Source organism: Seriola lalandi, unplaced genomic scaffold (genome assembly GCF_002814215.2).
Source record: "Seriola lalandi dorsalis isolate HSWRI2012SDOR001 ecotype SW California unplaced genomic scaffold, Sedor1 jcf7180002054519, whole genome shotgun sequence".
Classification (NCBI taxonomy): Eukaryota; Metazoa; Chordata; class Actinopteri; order Carangiformes; family Carangidae; genus Seriola; species Seriola lalandi.
Window position 1 is genome coordinate 3,292,269 of NW_019525072.1, and position 17,017 is coordinate 3,309,285.

The window sequence follows — 17,017 nt, forward strand, 5'->3', positions numbered from 1 at the left end:
CAACGCTGCAGGAAGCTTGACAGAAATGAAGTAATGTATAAACACTAAATATGAGTAATTGTGGTAAGACAATGCAATAAATGCATTGACTTTTAAGGATGTAGTTTGTTGTGCTTATGAACTGCATTATATAACACTGTTATTTTGTCCACCTCATTTATATCAGTGGGGTTTGGCTAAACATAAACAAACATAAGTTTAGCTTTTGTTGAGTGAGTTCATTAAATTGCTTGGTTATGTCTGAGACTATTTTGTTAAAGGATTTCATCATTTAAGATACTGTGGACAAATCACAAATAAATAAATAAATAAATGTTATATTTTCATATTTCCCATTGAGATCACAGGTTTTCTCATATCAGACTTACACCATAAAAGGCTTCTGACTAGACAGGGTTATTATCTATTTCAGCTTGTCAAGAGAGGACCACACTGTTGTAACCAAATCTAGTTTCCAGACTGCTGACACAATCTATAAGTTAAATTTAGCATGCAGCCTCACCCATTCTGATGCTTGTTATAGACCCTCACTCTTTCAACTACTGATACTAAGAGGTCGATGTATCAGTCTCTATGTTGTACACTACTATTCTATGACCCTATATATTTTTGTACCTATCATCTAACCAATTACTGGTAATTTACTATTAAACAAAAAACGGACACAGTTTTTCCAACAGACTCCAGTGCACTTTATTATGTTTGCTCAGATATTCATTACAAACAGCCTGCAAGAAACCTAACTCATATGCAGATGAGATAAAATTTTCTTGATCGTATCATTTAAGATTATATTAATGGTAATAAATGAAACTGCAATGAAACTGCAATGTTTTCATTCTTTTTAAAATGTGGCTCAATACCACCAATTAGTGTGTTCTTTCCCAGCAGATTCAGTTTAAAAAGCTCACTGAGCTGCAACAGTTTTGTTTAGAAGAAGACAGATTTAGAGAGAAAAAAAAAAAAAATCCTGCATGATGTGGAGACAGATTTGATGGTGAAAAAGTCCCTCTCAATTGACACAGGCAGTTCACTCACAGTCATTAAGGTTTAGCCACACCAAATGGAGCAGGTGGTGACACAAACAGCTAAGCTTGACACACCCGGAGGTACAAGATGTCAGTTTGGAGCTGGAGCGACTGAACCAGAGCTGTGGTGGAGAGAAGCTGGAGAAGACTTAACTGAGCACTGCTTTCACGTGTGCTTGTATCCCCTAACCTTGTGGTAGTGTTTCACATGGCTTTAACTTTGATCTGCTTCATCTTCATCTGCTTCTTCTCAATCTTCTTCTGCTCGCGTCGTTGAGCTGCTTCCTGAAAGAGAAAATTAAACATCTGAGACACAAAACTTAACAGTGAGAATGATACCTCTATGCTTAATTCTATGGTTTTCTTTATAAAAAAGGTATAGTTTGCCATCCATCTAACTCTCAGTAGGAGAGTGAATAATAATTCCCACAATGTCAAACTATTCCTTTAAACGTCTTTTCGAGGGGTTTATATGTTCAATTTCTATTTCAGACCTCCAGACGCCGTTGTCTCTCAGGGTCCTCCTCATTCATGATCCTCTCCTTCTCAGCTCTCTTCTTCTCCTCCCGGCGAGTCTGAGCCGCCTCCTGGCGCTGAGCGTGAGTCTGCTTCAGGAAGTTCTCCTCTACACGGGCACGGTTTCTGTCAGCTTTCTGTTTGCCCTGAATGGACAGGAAGAACAAAGTCACACATAGCTTCACTTCAAGCTTCCATGTAAAACCCCCAAATAAGTGGGTGATAGTTTGGGTGTACTATGAGCCACCAGAGCATTTGAATCCTGCTCACCTCTCTGTTCAAACGGAGTTTCTTGACTTTGTCAATGCTGTAGATCACCATGTTCATGAGAGGAAGCAGAGTGTCCATGTCTTTGGGAGAGGTGTTGCCCATACCAGGCACTACACACACACACACACACACACACACACACACACACACACACACACACACACACACACAGTATACATAAAACACATTAGTTAAATCAAATTATGGGGTATAGCCAAGATTTTTAGGAAAATAGTAGAGAAGAAATGCTCACCATTAAATGTAAACAGCAGTGTCTTCTTGGTCTCAGGCAGCTTTAAGGGCTGACCCTCCCTAAAAGACGACATAGGAAGTGTTAGTACCACATAGAAAATAAGAAAATGCTTAATAATTTGCATGTGAAAGATTAAAAACACAAAGTAAATTCGTACTCTTGCATAACTTTTGGACCAGAAAATTGGTCCGAGAAATGGATGGACTCAATCTTGTCAGCATGGTTGGTGATATAATGTACCATCTGAAAAATACAAAAAACAGATCCAAAGGCAAAGGTGTTCAGAGACTTTGCACTTACTTTTTATAATAATACTGTAAGTGAGATAAGAGTAAAAAAGCCAGACTTCACCTTGTTGTCCATCACCCCATCTGTGACCTCGCCCATCTCACTAAGAATAGCCAGGGAGTCTGGGAGCCCATACTTGGCCCCAGACTTAGGCTTGTCACCGCAGAACTCACTCTGTGGAAAAAGAAGAAAAATCATAGCTGATGTTTGAGCATTAATGACAACCAGGTAAAAGAATAAGACACAACAAAATTAAAATGATGTGTGAGTAATACTGTATAATACAACTAGAACATAAATAAATAAATACATCTATTTGTGTAGAAACAATTATACATCAAATGTAGCTTAGGTTGTAGAGGATATTTACCAGGTCCTGCATCTCCTTCTGAAGTCTGGCCATGGCCTTCTTGGTGCCCACAGCAAACACAAAAGTGTCCATGTCCTCATCATTAAGAGTCACTTTGATTTGCTACAAACCAACAGACAGATGCTGTGGGTTAGAAAAAGACTAACTGCAATACTACGTATATAGTCCGGTACTTCAAATTACTACTTGACAGGTACATACCACTTGGTCACAGGCAGGCCTCATCATCCTGGCCAGAACATTAAGCAGGTCTTGCCTCTTAAGAAACTGGAGTAAAACAAAATATATTATGTGACTCTATATTTAACACAACGCACTGACAACAACACACCAACATATCATAACACAATGTCAATACCTTAAGTTGGATCAGCATGCCTTCACAGCACACACGTCCAGAGCACCACAGGTTGTAGATGTGTTCATTTTCCTGATTCAGTTTCCCAGTGCTCACTGCTTCTTTACTGGTGCCATCATCACCTTCACATACAAATGACTGACAATTAGCAAATGATCTAACTCGCACAGACTGCCATCATTCCATCCATTTGATTATGACCAGGGACTAGGGCTGGGCGATATGGCCAAAACTGTTATCATGATAAAAAAATGTCATATCAGTCAATATCAATATTTATCACGATAAATGCCACATTGTAATTTCTTTCAGGTTTAAAGCCTGATTTTTGCCTGTCTTTGATGGAACGTGTGTCCACCACAGTGTGCGGTGCACATTGCTCTGTTTTTTGTCAGACTGTAAATAGCCAAAATATCTCCAAACTACTGAAGTTGAGTGGCCTTTTCTTGTCGACGATATCTTCATCCTTCGAGCTGCATTCTGCTTTTTCTTTGGTGTCGCTGATTTTGCCTTATTTGCTTACTCCGCTCCAACTTCAAGCCCATCAGTCACTGCGTGCGTCTGTAAATAATATCACATACTAGCCTGTATCTATACCTCTCACCGTGATTTTCTAACTTGCACAATGCAGACCTCTATTCCTGCGACATGATTGGCTGTTCGTGATTCATTCGTGGGCGTGCTATAAACATGGAAGTTAATTATATTGAACACTTATCGAACATTTTTAATGTTTCTATCAAGGAAAATAATTTTGCGATAATTATTGCTAGCGTTTTGTCGCCCAGCCCTACCAGGGACAAAAGAACAGACACATGAGTCGTATTTCATACACTGCTGATATACACAACAGACAACACAGAGGTGGAGGAACTCACCCACTAGTGCAAAGTTGCTCTCTAGAAGTTCTCTGTGTGAGTTAAACCAGGCCTGTGCAAGGCGGCTGTTCTTGTTCTTCCCAATGATATAGTTCATGATGTAGGCCAACAGGCCCGTCACCATCAGGATCTCCATATAGTAACTCTCCCAACTGTTCTGCAGATGTGCAGGAACCTGCAGAGAAACAGTAGGTGGTTATCAGTATCAGTCAGTTGTGGAAGGCTACAGTTTCAGTGTTGCCACTGTTGAACTTCCATGGCAAAGGTTAATGTAATACCATTATTCCATCAAAATTAATGGGTATAAGCAGGTTATTTAAAAGTGGGTAAACTCGCTAATTAAAACCGATTGACCCCTTTAACACGGGCAGTCGGTCGGAGCCAGAACTAATAAGTTTGACCCGCTAACACCAGGCTTCTGTGAGCAATGGGAAAGGGTACCATCAGCGTTCATGATGGTACCCTTTCCCATTGCTCACAGAAGCCTGGTGTTAGCAGGTCTTAGCAGGTTTTTTGACCTGTGGAAAAGGGGCTTATGTTACATGAATCCTATTGAACCAACAGGCAGATCCCTCTCAGCAGAAGACAACGTGTGAAAGATTTTAGCAATAAGCCTGCTTTACCGTGTGAATTATGAGGGGGTCCTTCATGCTTGTCTTCTCCATGTCGCCAATCCCTTCAAACTCCTCCTGGTCATATTTGCTGTACATGTCTTGATCCTTTGAAAAAATTTAATTGAATTAGCTTTACTAGAGATTCTTTATAAATTAGTTAAATGCAATAAATAGTGCTCAAAATTAAGATGCAAACAGTGATGGAAAGGCAATGCACCTGTGTCTCTGAGTCATCAAAACCATCTTGGCCATCCTCCAGCTCCACAGTAGCTTCATCTTCATCTTCATCCTCGTCAGGCTGCGAGGACTGTGAGACACGAGGTGGAGGGGCAGTCTCCGTCTCAGCTGCTGGATCATCATTCATGTCCTCAAACTCAGCAAAATCATTGTCATCGAAGTCTGCTAGGTCCTCGCCATCATCAAAGTCATCATTATAACGCCCCCTGGATACAGGAAAGGCAAGGAAGAGCAGCAGTGCAGGTATCAGGAGGAGATACGCACTTCGCATGGTGGGACCTGCATGAATGGGGAAAAGCAGAGTGAGAAAGTGTTGATGCAGAAGACTGGAAAACATGAAAATAAGGGTGGCTTAAAGGGTGACAGGGAAGGTCAAACACAATAGTTTAACATGCACAATACAAATGGTAGACAATAGTCGGGAAAACTTCTGACACATCCTTTCAAAAATAGGAAGTCAAAGGTGAAGAAGTCAAACCAGAAATTTGTCAACTATAGTATATGTTGCAACTTGCCTTAAGGATTGCCTTAACATTACAGTGCCTTTGAGGACTCTGAAGGATATAGGCCTATGAAATGCAGTGATAATTTCATCACTTCAAGGTACCTTGTAAAACAGTTAACAAACTGGCCCCCTAGGAGTAACGGTTAAACTGTGAGTCCAGGTTAAACTGGTCGCTAATACAGTAACCACCAGTCCCTGCTCACACAGTGGGTATTCACGTGATAAATCCCAAAAGACACGAAAATCTCTGTGGACCGAAACGAAGTAGAAAACAATGACTAAGGAATAAAAGGAGCTCTAGTGTGAACAGTGAAACGTCTTAACGTTGTTTGAATGAAAAGTAATTTCCAGCGTTGTCACTTTGTCATTGTGGTTAAAAATGATAAATCTACAACAAACCAAAGTCAAGCATTTGGGGACATAGTGTGGCACTGCTGGGGCTATGTACGGGTTAAGCTCAGACTAAAGTAGCCGTACCGTATGTGGTTGAATCCGGTAAATCCAACTAGAAACCTGCCGCTAGCACAAATAACTTTAGCCAACGAGCCAACCTTTGCGACACGTTTGGCTTACTGCGTTTCTTTCGTGGAACTTCAGCCAAAACTAACATTGTATACTTACCTAATGACACATATAGGATTAAACCACAACCCGTAATCATATCACACTGCCCGACCCATCCCCCAGCACTCACTCACTATATTATTAGCTGTTTAGCAAATCTGGCATTAGCATGCTAACGGTGGCTAACTAGCATGGCACCTTGTTGCCAGCAACCAACCTATGAGCCTGAACGGAAGGTAGCCTGTTTTCTCTTTAACACAACTCGGAAAGTGGAACATTTTAAAAAACAAAAAGATGAGCAAAATGAATGTAACCACTTACCTTGACAAAATACAGACAATAAATGTAACGCTGGTTGAGCTGAAGTGACCTGAACTGTCCTTAAACAGAAGACTACTCGACACAGGATCAACCTTTCAAAGTAAAAGCATCGCGTCAAGAAGAATCGACGTCTCCATTCTACACAGCAGAGAACACGTGACCACAGCCTCGCTGCTTCACTCCATCTTAACTTAAAAGTTTTATTTTTAATGTTTTTCACCGGAAATACTTTTATGCTAATTTTGTCTGCTTTTACGGTTGTCAAACGTGTGATTATCATGGTGATTATGAGATTTCGCTGCCCCCCAGTAGTTACAGTACGTAACTATAATTGCGATCATTTTAAAACAGCAAATATAAATATTTGTATGAAATTTTTTATTTTAAAAATATAGCGTTGAAATGTGTAAACCATTTGGCGTCTTAAATAATTCTTTTTAAAAACATTTTAATAAACTTAATGTATACCAAAGTTCAAACAGACATCTTAAAATATGACGCTACTTAGGCTACTTAAAAACGGAGTATATGAGAGCCACAAATACAGAGGAAAATGTATAATATTCAACTTAAAATAAGAGGACAAGTAAAGTAAAAATAGCACATAATAAAAAAATGACACAATGACATGATGGTGGGTATTACAACGAAAAAAATAATAGTTAAGGTTTCACTTTTATATTACGTTACAATATAAAAAATATTATAAAATATTATAAAAAACGATATTTTCTTCAGTTTCACTGTATAGTGTGTTTATATTACACATTTTGCTCGCATATACTTTAATATGTCACTATGTACGTTTGCATTATTATTCAAACCTATACCTACAGTACATGCCCATGCTTATATTATAAATAGTTCACTCACAAACTCAGTCAAAAGGTTCAATTAACATTTCAAATTACAAAAAATAAGAGTCAGAGGATTTACAAGATTAAATGATTTCTCTAATGCATGACTGATTTGTAACGAAGTAAAGATTAATAAATGAATGTTCAGAAATGGTATTACGTAACGAGGGGGTTGTTTAGTTAACAGTCCTTATTTTGCATCGATTTGTTTCTGTCATTATTTGATATTGATTATAACCTTACAATCGTAGAAATAGGGTTCTGCGTCATTAAAACTAAACAGATATAAAATAATAGAGAAAAAGTTCTGTAGAGAGTTTCCAACTCTCTGTAAAAAGGTGGGTTTATTGTATAAACCTGATGATTTCTTCCCTCTAGTGGTCACAGTGAGTAACTATAACTGTTGGTCAAGTTAGACATGATGGCATAGTATTTTTCCGGTTCAAGTATTCAAAATAAAACGCAAACTACACAAAAGATGAGTTTCGCACTGACCACTGGAGGGCAAAAACACACATGATAATGTACTCATAACACCTAGTGTTAAACCAGATTTGATAACACTTAATAACATGTTTTATAGTAGGTAATTGTGTTGATATCATTGCGCCTATAAGGCGACTATTCATGTGGTGTCCTGGTTTGCAACAAGAACGAGATTGTTGGTTGTGAAAGTTTCACTGCTTTCACAATAGGTGACAATTCACTTTAAAAATAAAACATAAACTCTATAGCTTCAAAGATGGGCACTGGATAAACGTATCCTATGAGTTGTGTTTTTAGTCCTATTATTAAAAAAAGGTTATTATCACCTACACATTTCGGGCAGTAGTCATCTGGAAATTTGATTGTGTTCTTGTTTTATGGACAGAATTATTAGAAACGTCTGAACTTCAACATTCATAAATCAACATTCATAAATCCAGATTATTAATTAATCTGGATTTATGAATGTTATAGACACATATTTCTTTATTATTATTTTTTTATATTATTTTTCATTATTATTATTATTATTATTATTATTATTATTATTATTATCGATTTGTTTAGACTACATTCATTTTAAAATAGGAACGTACTTTTAGGAAATTTTTATTTTTATTTTTTTTAAAAATAACCGGAAGTCTCTTGAATTCTGTTTACCTTGACAGTTCGTTAGGTCGTAACGGAGTAATGCTACTCTTTGTTAAGTAAAGTGGTGAGAAATCTTGCTCTTAAACAAGATTTGCTTAATTAAATGAGCTTCATCACCACCCATGCTGACATTTGTCCTCGTAAGTTAAAGGAACTGGTAATAGTTTGCTTTTAAGTCTACTTATTTCGTAGTTAGCCAACGCTAGCGTGCTAGCTGCCGCTCGGGAGGATGTCGCTTCACGGCAAAAGAAAAGAAATCTACAAATACGAGGCGCCATGGACGGTTTATGCGATGAACTGGAGCGTCCGTCCAGACAAACGCTTTCGGCTGGCACTTGGGAGCTTTGTGGAGGAATACAACAACAAGGTGGGTGGTGTGTGGCTGTGGCTATTTATTAGCCAAGGCTAAATATGGTAACGTTAGCGAGCTAATGCTAATGCTAGTCGTCATGCGCAGCATCAAATCACAGTTTTGTTTTCATTCCCCAATAACGCTAAAGTACAAAAGTATTTCTGTGCAAATATACAGCAGGCATGCTTTGTATGTTATTACAAATCACGTAATAACACCATATATAGCTAATGATGTTTCCAGTCCATGTTGCACTGTAAACTGTGAGTTGGGCAGTGTGGAAATAACAGGTAATGTGTTTGATGCTGCACAGGTTCAGCTGGTGGGTCTGGAGGAGGAGAGCTCAGAGTTTGTCTGCAGGAACACATTTGATCACCCTTACCCCACCACCAAGATCATGTGGATCCCTGACACCAAGGGGGTTTACCCGGACCTGCTGGCCACCAGTGGAGACTACCTGCGCATTTGGAGGGTAGGATATCTGCTCATATGTGTTCACTTATGTTCATCAATCCACACAAAGACTGGCCCCAACACGCACCGATTCTGACCCTACTAAACAGTATTGTCTGTATAGCTAAAGCTGCCTGTGTGCAACAGACCTCCAATTTTTTCAAAACCTATTTAAAGCACAACATTGCACACACTCCTTCATTACCTTGAATATGGACACTGTCATTAATTTTGATTTATTCTCCCATACACCATCCAGCTGCTGAAAATTTTCCCCACTAAATGCATTGTGTAACCTTTTTTCAAAGTAAGTAAAAGTTGCTAACAACTATAGTGCCCAGCTGTTTCAGGAATTTCCTGAACCTTGAAAAAACTGAACCCTATATATGTGACACATTGTTATAGATTGATGTCTTCAGACTCACAGGGTAGGAAACTCACAAAATATGGAGAGAGACTAAGACTGTGTTGGCTTTGGGCTTCTCATGGGATTTTTTTTGGCAACAGCTAAAAATAGATGAATAAAATATTCCAAATTCTTTCTTTTGTGTCCCTGTGAGCTACAGTTTCAAGAGACAAAAAAATCTGTCAATTATCTGCCATACTCAGTAGTTGTCTAAACATGAAGTAGTCAGTGGTTTGGGTATAAGTTTAATTTGTTTACTGCTTCAGCCTTGCCAGCTGGCAGCAGTGACATGGTCACATTGGCTTGAGTATGGAAGTCTGCTCACTGCCAAATTCCTTTGCATTTGTCTTGCAGGTCAGTGACACAGAAACACGTCTTGAATGTTTGCTGAACAACAACAAGAACTCAGACTTCTGTGCGCCCCTCACCTCCTTTGACTGGAATGAAGTTGATCCCAATCTGCTGGGTAGGAAATACACAATATGGCCCATAATAAGAAAGCTATAAATTGGACTTAGTTGTTCCTTCATGTGTGAAGTTTGAGTTTCTATGGTGTTGGTTCTTTTTGCAGGAACTTCCAGCATTGACACAACCTGCACTATCTGGGGGCTGGAGACCGGTCAGGTGCTAGGACGAGTGAACCTGGTCTCTGGACATGTGAAGACCCAGCTGATCGCTCATGACAAAGAGGTCTCTTTGCGTCTGCTCTGCAGAATCACGCCCTCTATAGTTGTGCGCACAGTCTAAGAGAATATTTAATTTAATGTATTAATGTGTCTTTACAGGTGTATGACATTGCATTCAGCCGTGCAGGAGGTGGTAGAGATATGTTTGCCTCTGTGGGAGCTGATGGGTCCGTCCGCATGTTTGACCTCCGGCACCTGGAACACAGCACAATAATCTATGAAGACCCGCAGCACCACCCGCTGCTCCGCCTCTGCTGGAACAAGCAGGACCCTAATTACCTGGCCACAATGGCCATGGACGGCATGGAGGTCAGTGTACTGTGGATTACTTCCAGCCAGTAGCCTTTTCTCTCTGCAGCTTTTTGTATTAAGATTGAGACTGGAAAGCCAATGGCAGGTTTCAACTCTATGCATCCATGAAGTGGTTTGAGTTGACATGTATTACTGAAAACCCTTTACAGTACCATGTGAATTTCATGGACACTTTATTATTCGTTGTAAATAATGAGAATTGAATGTTTCTTCTGTTTTTGTTAATTTACAACATTAATCTACAAAACAATCTCACCTCAAGTAGGTGCTCCGCAGCTTTTGATCTAATCACACATTCTTCCTCAGCAAATTGAGTTTCCCAATTTTCAAGGAATTGGAGATGTTTAAATTTTCTTTTCTTTTATTTTTAGCCCTTCTTGTTCATGCTGGGTTAGAAGTTGGGAGTGAAAGTTAATTCTTGACTCTTGACAAAATATTCTCACTGGTATTAATCTTGATGACCAATTAAATCTGTTTTAATTAACACATGTAAACATTGTCCTCAGCACTCAAAAAATGGAAATTTGAACATTTACAAGTCCATGAAAGCTGGGCAAAATCTGTTCACTAGAGGAAGATGATGTAATAACTTTCTGTTTCAATCTATCATTAATATCTCTGTAACAGGTCGTCATCCTGGATGTACGTGTACCTTGCACACCAGTGGCTCGGCTGAACAACCATCGCGCCTGTGTTAATGGCATCGCCTGGGCCCCCCACTCCTCATGTCACATCTGCACTGCAGGTAAGGAGATGTTCAGACCGACAGCAAGAGGCTGCATTGGTTGGGGGCATGTTGCTTTAGGTGCTGGACTGATGAGATGTAAAATACAATCCAGGAAGTCCAGGTGGACCATCAGATGAATGAGTCCATCAACCTGGAATGTTGATTGTATGTATTTCATTGGCCAATGCAGCACGAATCTAACACCTTTTCCAATGATTATTGCCAGATCTATGTGATAATAAAATGACAGTGTGGCTAAAGTTGAGTCAAATTATTTGTCAGACAAGCCTACATTTTCTGCTGCAGCCGTCCGTGTGACACCTTCTCTGTGTCAGCAGATCGGCCTCATTCAAATTATCGAGAAAGCTGATGTTTTTTTCCCCAGAGGTCTGAAGTAAAGACAGGCATTTCCATGTCTGATGAACTGAATTTCCCACGTTACCTGCTCCTCCAGTCTCAAATATTTCTCAAAACGGTCTCATAATGTCTTTTTCCCCTCAGCTGACGACCACCAGGCCCTGATATGGGACATCCAGCAGATGCCACGGGCCATTGAAGATCCCATCCTGGCCTACACCGCTGAAGGGGAGATTAACAATGTGCAGTGGGCGTCCACACAGCCGGACTGGATCGCCATCTGCTACAATAACTGCCTGGAGATCCTGCGTGTCTAAAGCTATGGACACTTGGATGAAGAGGAGAAGGAGTGTTGTTGTTTCAGATTTGGACTTAATTTTTTTCCCCCTCATCCCACTGCTTTCAAGACGAGGATGAGGTCACGAGTGAACTGTCTGAACGTGTTTGGAGTATCACACACACCTACTCCACAATAACCTGGTTTACATTTTCTTCCATGTCTTTACTCCATTCTTCTTCTATTAAACGTGTTTCAGCTCTTATTTATTTTGCTCACAAGGTAGTGTTCATCATCTGCACAGCAGCTATAGGAAGCTTCGAACTCTGAGCTGTTGTCTTTGAAAATCAGATTTTTATACTTGGTGTGATTTCAGCCAGATGTGAGATTATCATGAAGGGTTTAGGTGTTTCATCTGTTGGATTTGTAAAGGTTGATAAAAACTGCTTTAGGTGGCAGACGATGACCTCTCTGATATGTCAGAATTTGTCGTAGCCTTCTTGTGGACTCGTACCATATTATTGCTGATTGAAATATCAGTATATTACAGTCTTGTTTACTCCTGTGGCAATTTGAATTTTTAAATGGGTGTGTGTCCAGTGTCCTCTCCAAATAATTGTATTCAGGCTCAAAATGTGACCTGTGCAACTTTTAAAAATTGTAAAATAACCTGAGAGGGCTTCATATTGTCACTGCTGTGCTGTCTGTCATCATGTAACGTGTTTAAGTTTGGCTGTTGATGCTGTGAGGCAGCCTTGTACAGCAACACTGAGAACCTACCAGAGCAATGTTGTTCAGCCTTTTAGCTCCCTAATTATTCTCTTCTTTTTATTTGTAGAAGATTGTGCTTGGAAAGCTGAGTTTTTTTCTTTGTGTTAGAGTGAGTTGTGAAATGAGAAGAGAGTGAAACAACTTTCTGACTGTGTCTGTGTCTGCCTCTCTTTTACCTGTTTTCAATAATTAAAGGGTCATGTCCTTGTAGCATGCCATTACAAGGCAAAATGTACATACATATAAATATATCAACCTACAATGTTGGTAAGCCAAGTGTTCATGTTGTAGCTTTTTTCATAAAGTTTATTATTGAATTTGCTCTAATAAATTGTATTCCTCCATGTCTTAGGAACACACTTGTTATTGCTTGATTTTGTGAAGATACAAGTGGGTTAAAGTTCCTCTAATGTTGGGAGTTAACAGTATTCTCACCTTTATGTGACCAAAGGATAAATATAAAAACAGGACACCTGGATTTATACATGAGATCTCTTGATCTGCAGTCAAATGCTTCACCACTGAGCTGTGAGATGATTCATGGGAGGGGAAAAAAGAAAACAGTTCTGCAACACAAATTTGAATTCATTTTTTGGAATATTCTCTGATCTTTTTTTTTTTTTTTTTTTAAATAATAATATAATGTTCTTTGGCTTCAAACAGTTAATTGAATGAGTCATCTAAGAAGTTTTGTGACAATACACTTCTTTTTTTGTATGGAGTCACAAGCTAAAAAAAAAAAAAAATTGTTTATAGAATTTTAATGTGTATCTCAATTTTCCTCTGGATTTTAGTGAAGTAAAAGTAGAAAGTAGCACAAAGTGGAAACACTCATGTAAAGTACAAGTACCTCAAAATTGTACTTAAGGACAGTACTTGAGTAAATGTACCACCTCTGCTCATTTAAAGGACTGACCCTTCTTCTCTATTCTGTCTACACTGATAACTGCATCTTCAGAGCCCTAAATTGGTCCCAATAGTCAGGCACCTTGCAGGGGAGGTTTCTGCCATCAGTGTCTGATCGGCTGAATGAAATGCAAACTGCAACCATGTAAAATATTCCCTCACAAGTTCACAAGTCCTGTATTGAAAATTTGACTTAAGTAAATGTGTATGAGTGGCCTACTATCAGCAAAAGATCCTGGAAGTATCATCTCCACTCATTATTGAATTATATCCAATTAAGGTGGGCCCAGTTTTAAGTTCTCCTGTTGGTAAATGTAACTTTAAAAAAAAAAAAAAAAAAAGTCTTATTGTATGTGTTCAGCAGAAGTTTGACAGATAACTGTTAAATTAAATGGAGTAAAAAAATACAATACACTCACTGTGCACTTTATGAGACACTATTAATACAAATACCGGCTCATTCCTCCCTTTGCTCTTAAAATACTCTCAAGTCGCCGTGGCAAAAGATGTTGGAAGCATTCCTCAGATTCTGCTCCATGTCGACATGATTGCATCACATTTCTGCAGATTTGTTCATGCTGCCAATCTCCTGTTCGACCACGTGTTTAAGGTGTTGTACTGGAGTCAGAGCTGGGTGACTAGGGAGACCCGTGAAGTTCACTGAACTCATTGTCAACCAGTAAATCGTGGCACATGCGCAGCAACAACACTCAAGATAGACATGCCTTCAGACTATAATTGATTGGTATTAAGGACCCAAAGTGTGTCAAGAAAGAAAACATCCCCCACACCATTTCATTACATTACATTACACCACCACCAGCCTGGGCTGTTGACACAAGGAAGGATGGGTCCATGGCGTCATGCTGCTGGTGCCAAACTCTGGCTCTACCATCTGCGTGTCTCAGCAGAAACTGAGCTTCATCAGACCAGGCTACAGTTCTCCAGTCTTCAACTGTCCACTTTTTGTTTTTGTACCATTCTAAGTAAAAACTCTAGAGACTGTTGTGCATGAAAATCCCAGGAGATCAGCAGTTTAAGAAAAAAACAAAAACCAGCCCATCTGGCACCAACAATCATGCCACGGTCAAACTCACTCAGATAACATTCTTTCTCTCGTTCTGATGTTTTCTGTGAACATGAACTAAAGCTTCTCACCTGTATCTGCATGCCATGCTCTGCACTGCTGCCACATGATTGGCTGATTGGATGAATGCATGAATAAAGAGGTGCACAGGTGTTCCTAATAAAGTACTTGGTGAGTGTATTTACCTGTACAACATCAACATCAAATTTACATACACAAGTATAGCACCTCAGACTAGTACTTACCTCATCTATGACATCTTCAGTAAATAATGCACCATGTGATGAATGCTCGTTTGTCTACTTGAATTAAATGCAGCTGCTGCTTCAGGCATCACAACCAGCCCTGGTCTAACTCTGCAGGTCTGTCACTGAATGCATCCTCAGTCATCCATCAGTCCTTCAGTGTTTCCTCTGCACTTTATGTGACATTACATTTTATGTTACATTACATGTTGTGTAAGAGTCAACATTTGGAAAATAAAACCAGTTTGGACTTCCAGTGTAAGTCTGCAGTGTCTTTAATCTAAAAAAGATAAATAACAGGAATTTGTGTTTCAAGAAACATTATATATATATATATATATAATTGTAAATGCTTAAAAGGCATTACATTCACCTCATGGTTGGAACTGTGAAATCATGTTAACGTAGGACGCCTCGAGACGTCGTCTCTGTGTCTGTGTGTGGGACTGACAGTTACAATCCACAACCTTCAGCAGTTTTAAATGTCACAGCCTACCCACTGTGAGTCAAGACGAAACGGGAGAGCTCCCCTAATGTTGGCACTTTCAGATAAACACATCTGGTACATTATGAAACCATGTGACCATGCCACAGAAACAGTTGACACATTTGAACAGAAAAAGAAACGGGGGAAACCAAGCAAAGCAGCCGTGATCAAAACAAAACTCTAAGATCTACGTGTTCATGTACAAGAAACTATTAGGTTTTTCTGCTCTGCTTGATTGTGTACGTTGTAAATACCTTCTCATGATCCAATATCACACTTAACCAGCACTGTTGATTCATGTCAAAATGTCAGAACATGAAATATGAGATGAAAATTACACTTCACTTGTCATTTTTTTTCCCAACACTGCCATGAACCTTGAGCAGCCTTCCTTCACAGTGTGCCAGACAGTTACGGTTTGCCTTTTGATATTTGTTTTCAACATACACCAAAACAACAGGGAATCTATAACTTTTTACACTCATAGTTATGACATTTACTTGACGTATGGCTCTTAATGTAACCAATACATCTCTAATATTATGAAAATAATTTCAGTCCCAAATAAATGATTAAAATTTTTCTACACTCTAAATGTGCAATTCTTATACAAAGTGAATGCAGATAATTCTTCACACGTGAAACATATTAGTAGTCCTTGGCGTTTCACCTCTCTTCGAGGAAACACAGTCGACTGCTTGACGCATGTATGTGTCTGTGTGCTTGCTCTCAACTCATGTTTCACAATTTCACAATTTTCCCGCCCAGCTGGATGGAGTGATCTCTTCATTGCACAGGACCTCAGGGGTGAAGGGATGCTGGAGCACAAAACCACAGCAGCCTGTGAGGGCACCGTTGAGCCTGTAAGAAACAGGAGGCACTCTGAACCCTTGGTGGCGTGGAAGGCGGAGCCTCCCACGCCATTCAGCAGCATCTGAACGGGACAGAGGAGATTTTAAAGGGAGGGAGAAGGAAGTAACAATCTTGGTAACATATGGCCGTCCCGTCCAAAAGCACCAGGCTTTTGGGTGGTGGTGACTGGTATTCTAGCTGCCTGGCAAGACAGGGTCGGAGACGTGCCTCTGGATCTCCTGCATTTCTGTGGAGGTCTCCAGGTGCTCAGGGAGGGAGGGGAAGCGCTGGCTGCCACATAACAGTCCAGGAGGCTCTTGGACCACTGACAACTGAGGAGGGGTGAGGTTCACAGAGGGCAGATGTGGTGGGTCCGCCTCTGGTGACATTGACATGGTGTCATCAGAGGCCACAGTGAGGTGGATCCCGCTGGACAGCGAGTCCTTGGATTTGTGCTTGAAGTCAGAGTCTGGACTCTGGAAGGACAAAAGAGGGATTCGTTCAGGCAGGACTAGATACTGCATATGTAGGGACTTGACAAAGCACATCATGATAAAATTAAAAAAGTGAATATGTTGAATGTTGAAAAATTTTTAAATTTCACTTCAAATTTTTTTATAACATTCTACTGATTTGCAAATGATTTGTCGGCCCACTTGCAATACCTTTGCGGCCCACATGTTGGGAACCACTGTTGTCAGAGTATCATTTTAAATGTATTAGGAAATTTTATGATCCTCCAGTAAGGAGTCATAAGATTTTGAAAGATAATTCCCCAGTTAGTGCAGAATCGAAGAAGGAACACAACTTTTAATGTCCATGTCTATATCTTTTAAATGTCATGTGTGATCTTTTTCTAAGAACAGAAAATATAAGACACTGATTATGATGAATTCATTGACA

General features: G+C 39.6%; 3 protein-coding genes across 4 annotated transcripts in view; 1 reads left to right on the forward strand and 2 right to left on the reverse strand.

Moving 5' to 3' along the window:
* Positions 1–668: 668 nt before the first annotated feature.
* ccdc47 (coiled-coil domain containing 47) lies at positions 669–6,332 on the reverse strand. The gene is made up of 13 exons (XM_023413967.2): positions 6,203–6,332; positions 4,793–5,091; positions 4,585–4,680; positions 3,962–4,136; positions 3,084–3,205; positions 2,927–2,992; positions 2,726–2,827; positions 2,419–2,529; positions 2,225–2,310; positions 2,068–2,126; positions 1,815–1,924; positions 1,523–1,690; positions 669–1,313 (listed from the first exon to the last, which is right to left on the reverse strand). Exons 2-13 carry the CDS (start codon positions 5,081–5,083, stop codon positions 1,233–1,235), a joined length of 1,467 nt encoding a protein of 488 aa, XP_023269735.1. The 5' UTR covers positions 5,084–5,091; positions 6,203–6,332; the 3' UTR covers positions 669–1,232.
* Positions 6,333–8,195: 1,863 nt separating this feature from the next.
* On the forward strand, positions 8,196–12,892 carry dcaf7 (ddb1 and cul4 associated factor 7). Its single transcript, XM_023413952.2, has 7 exons — positions 8,196–8,563; positions 8,862–9,020; positions 9,762–9,873; positions 9,979–10,097; positions 10,193–10,402; positions 11,033–11,150; positions 11,634–12,892. Exons 1-7 carry the CDS (start codon positions 8,426–8,428, stop codon positions 11,804–11,806), a joined length of 1,029 nt encoding a protein of 342 aa, XP_023269720.1. The 5' UTR covers positions 8,196–8,425; the 3' UTR covers positions 11,807–12,892.
* Positions 12,893–14,683: 1,791 nt separating this feature from the next.
* Positions 14,684–17,017, reverse strand: part of kcnh6a (potassium voltage-gated channel, subfamily H (eag-related), member 6a) — a 30,962-nt gene continuing 28,628 nt past the window's right edge. For both annotated transcript variants that reach the window (XM_023413749.2, XM_023413748.2), the window contains exon 16: positions 14,684–16,590. In XM_023413749.2, coding sequence (XP_023269517.1) covers positions 16,309–16,590 — 282 coding nt within the window. In that variant the 3' untranslated portion in view covers positions 14,684–16,308. The remainder of the gene's footprint in view (positions 16,591–17,017) is intronic.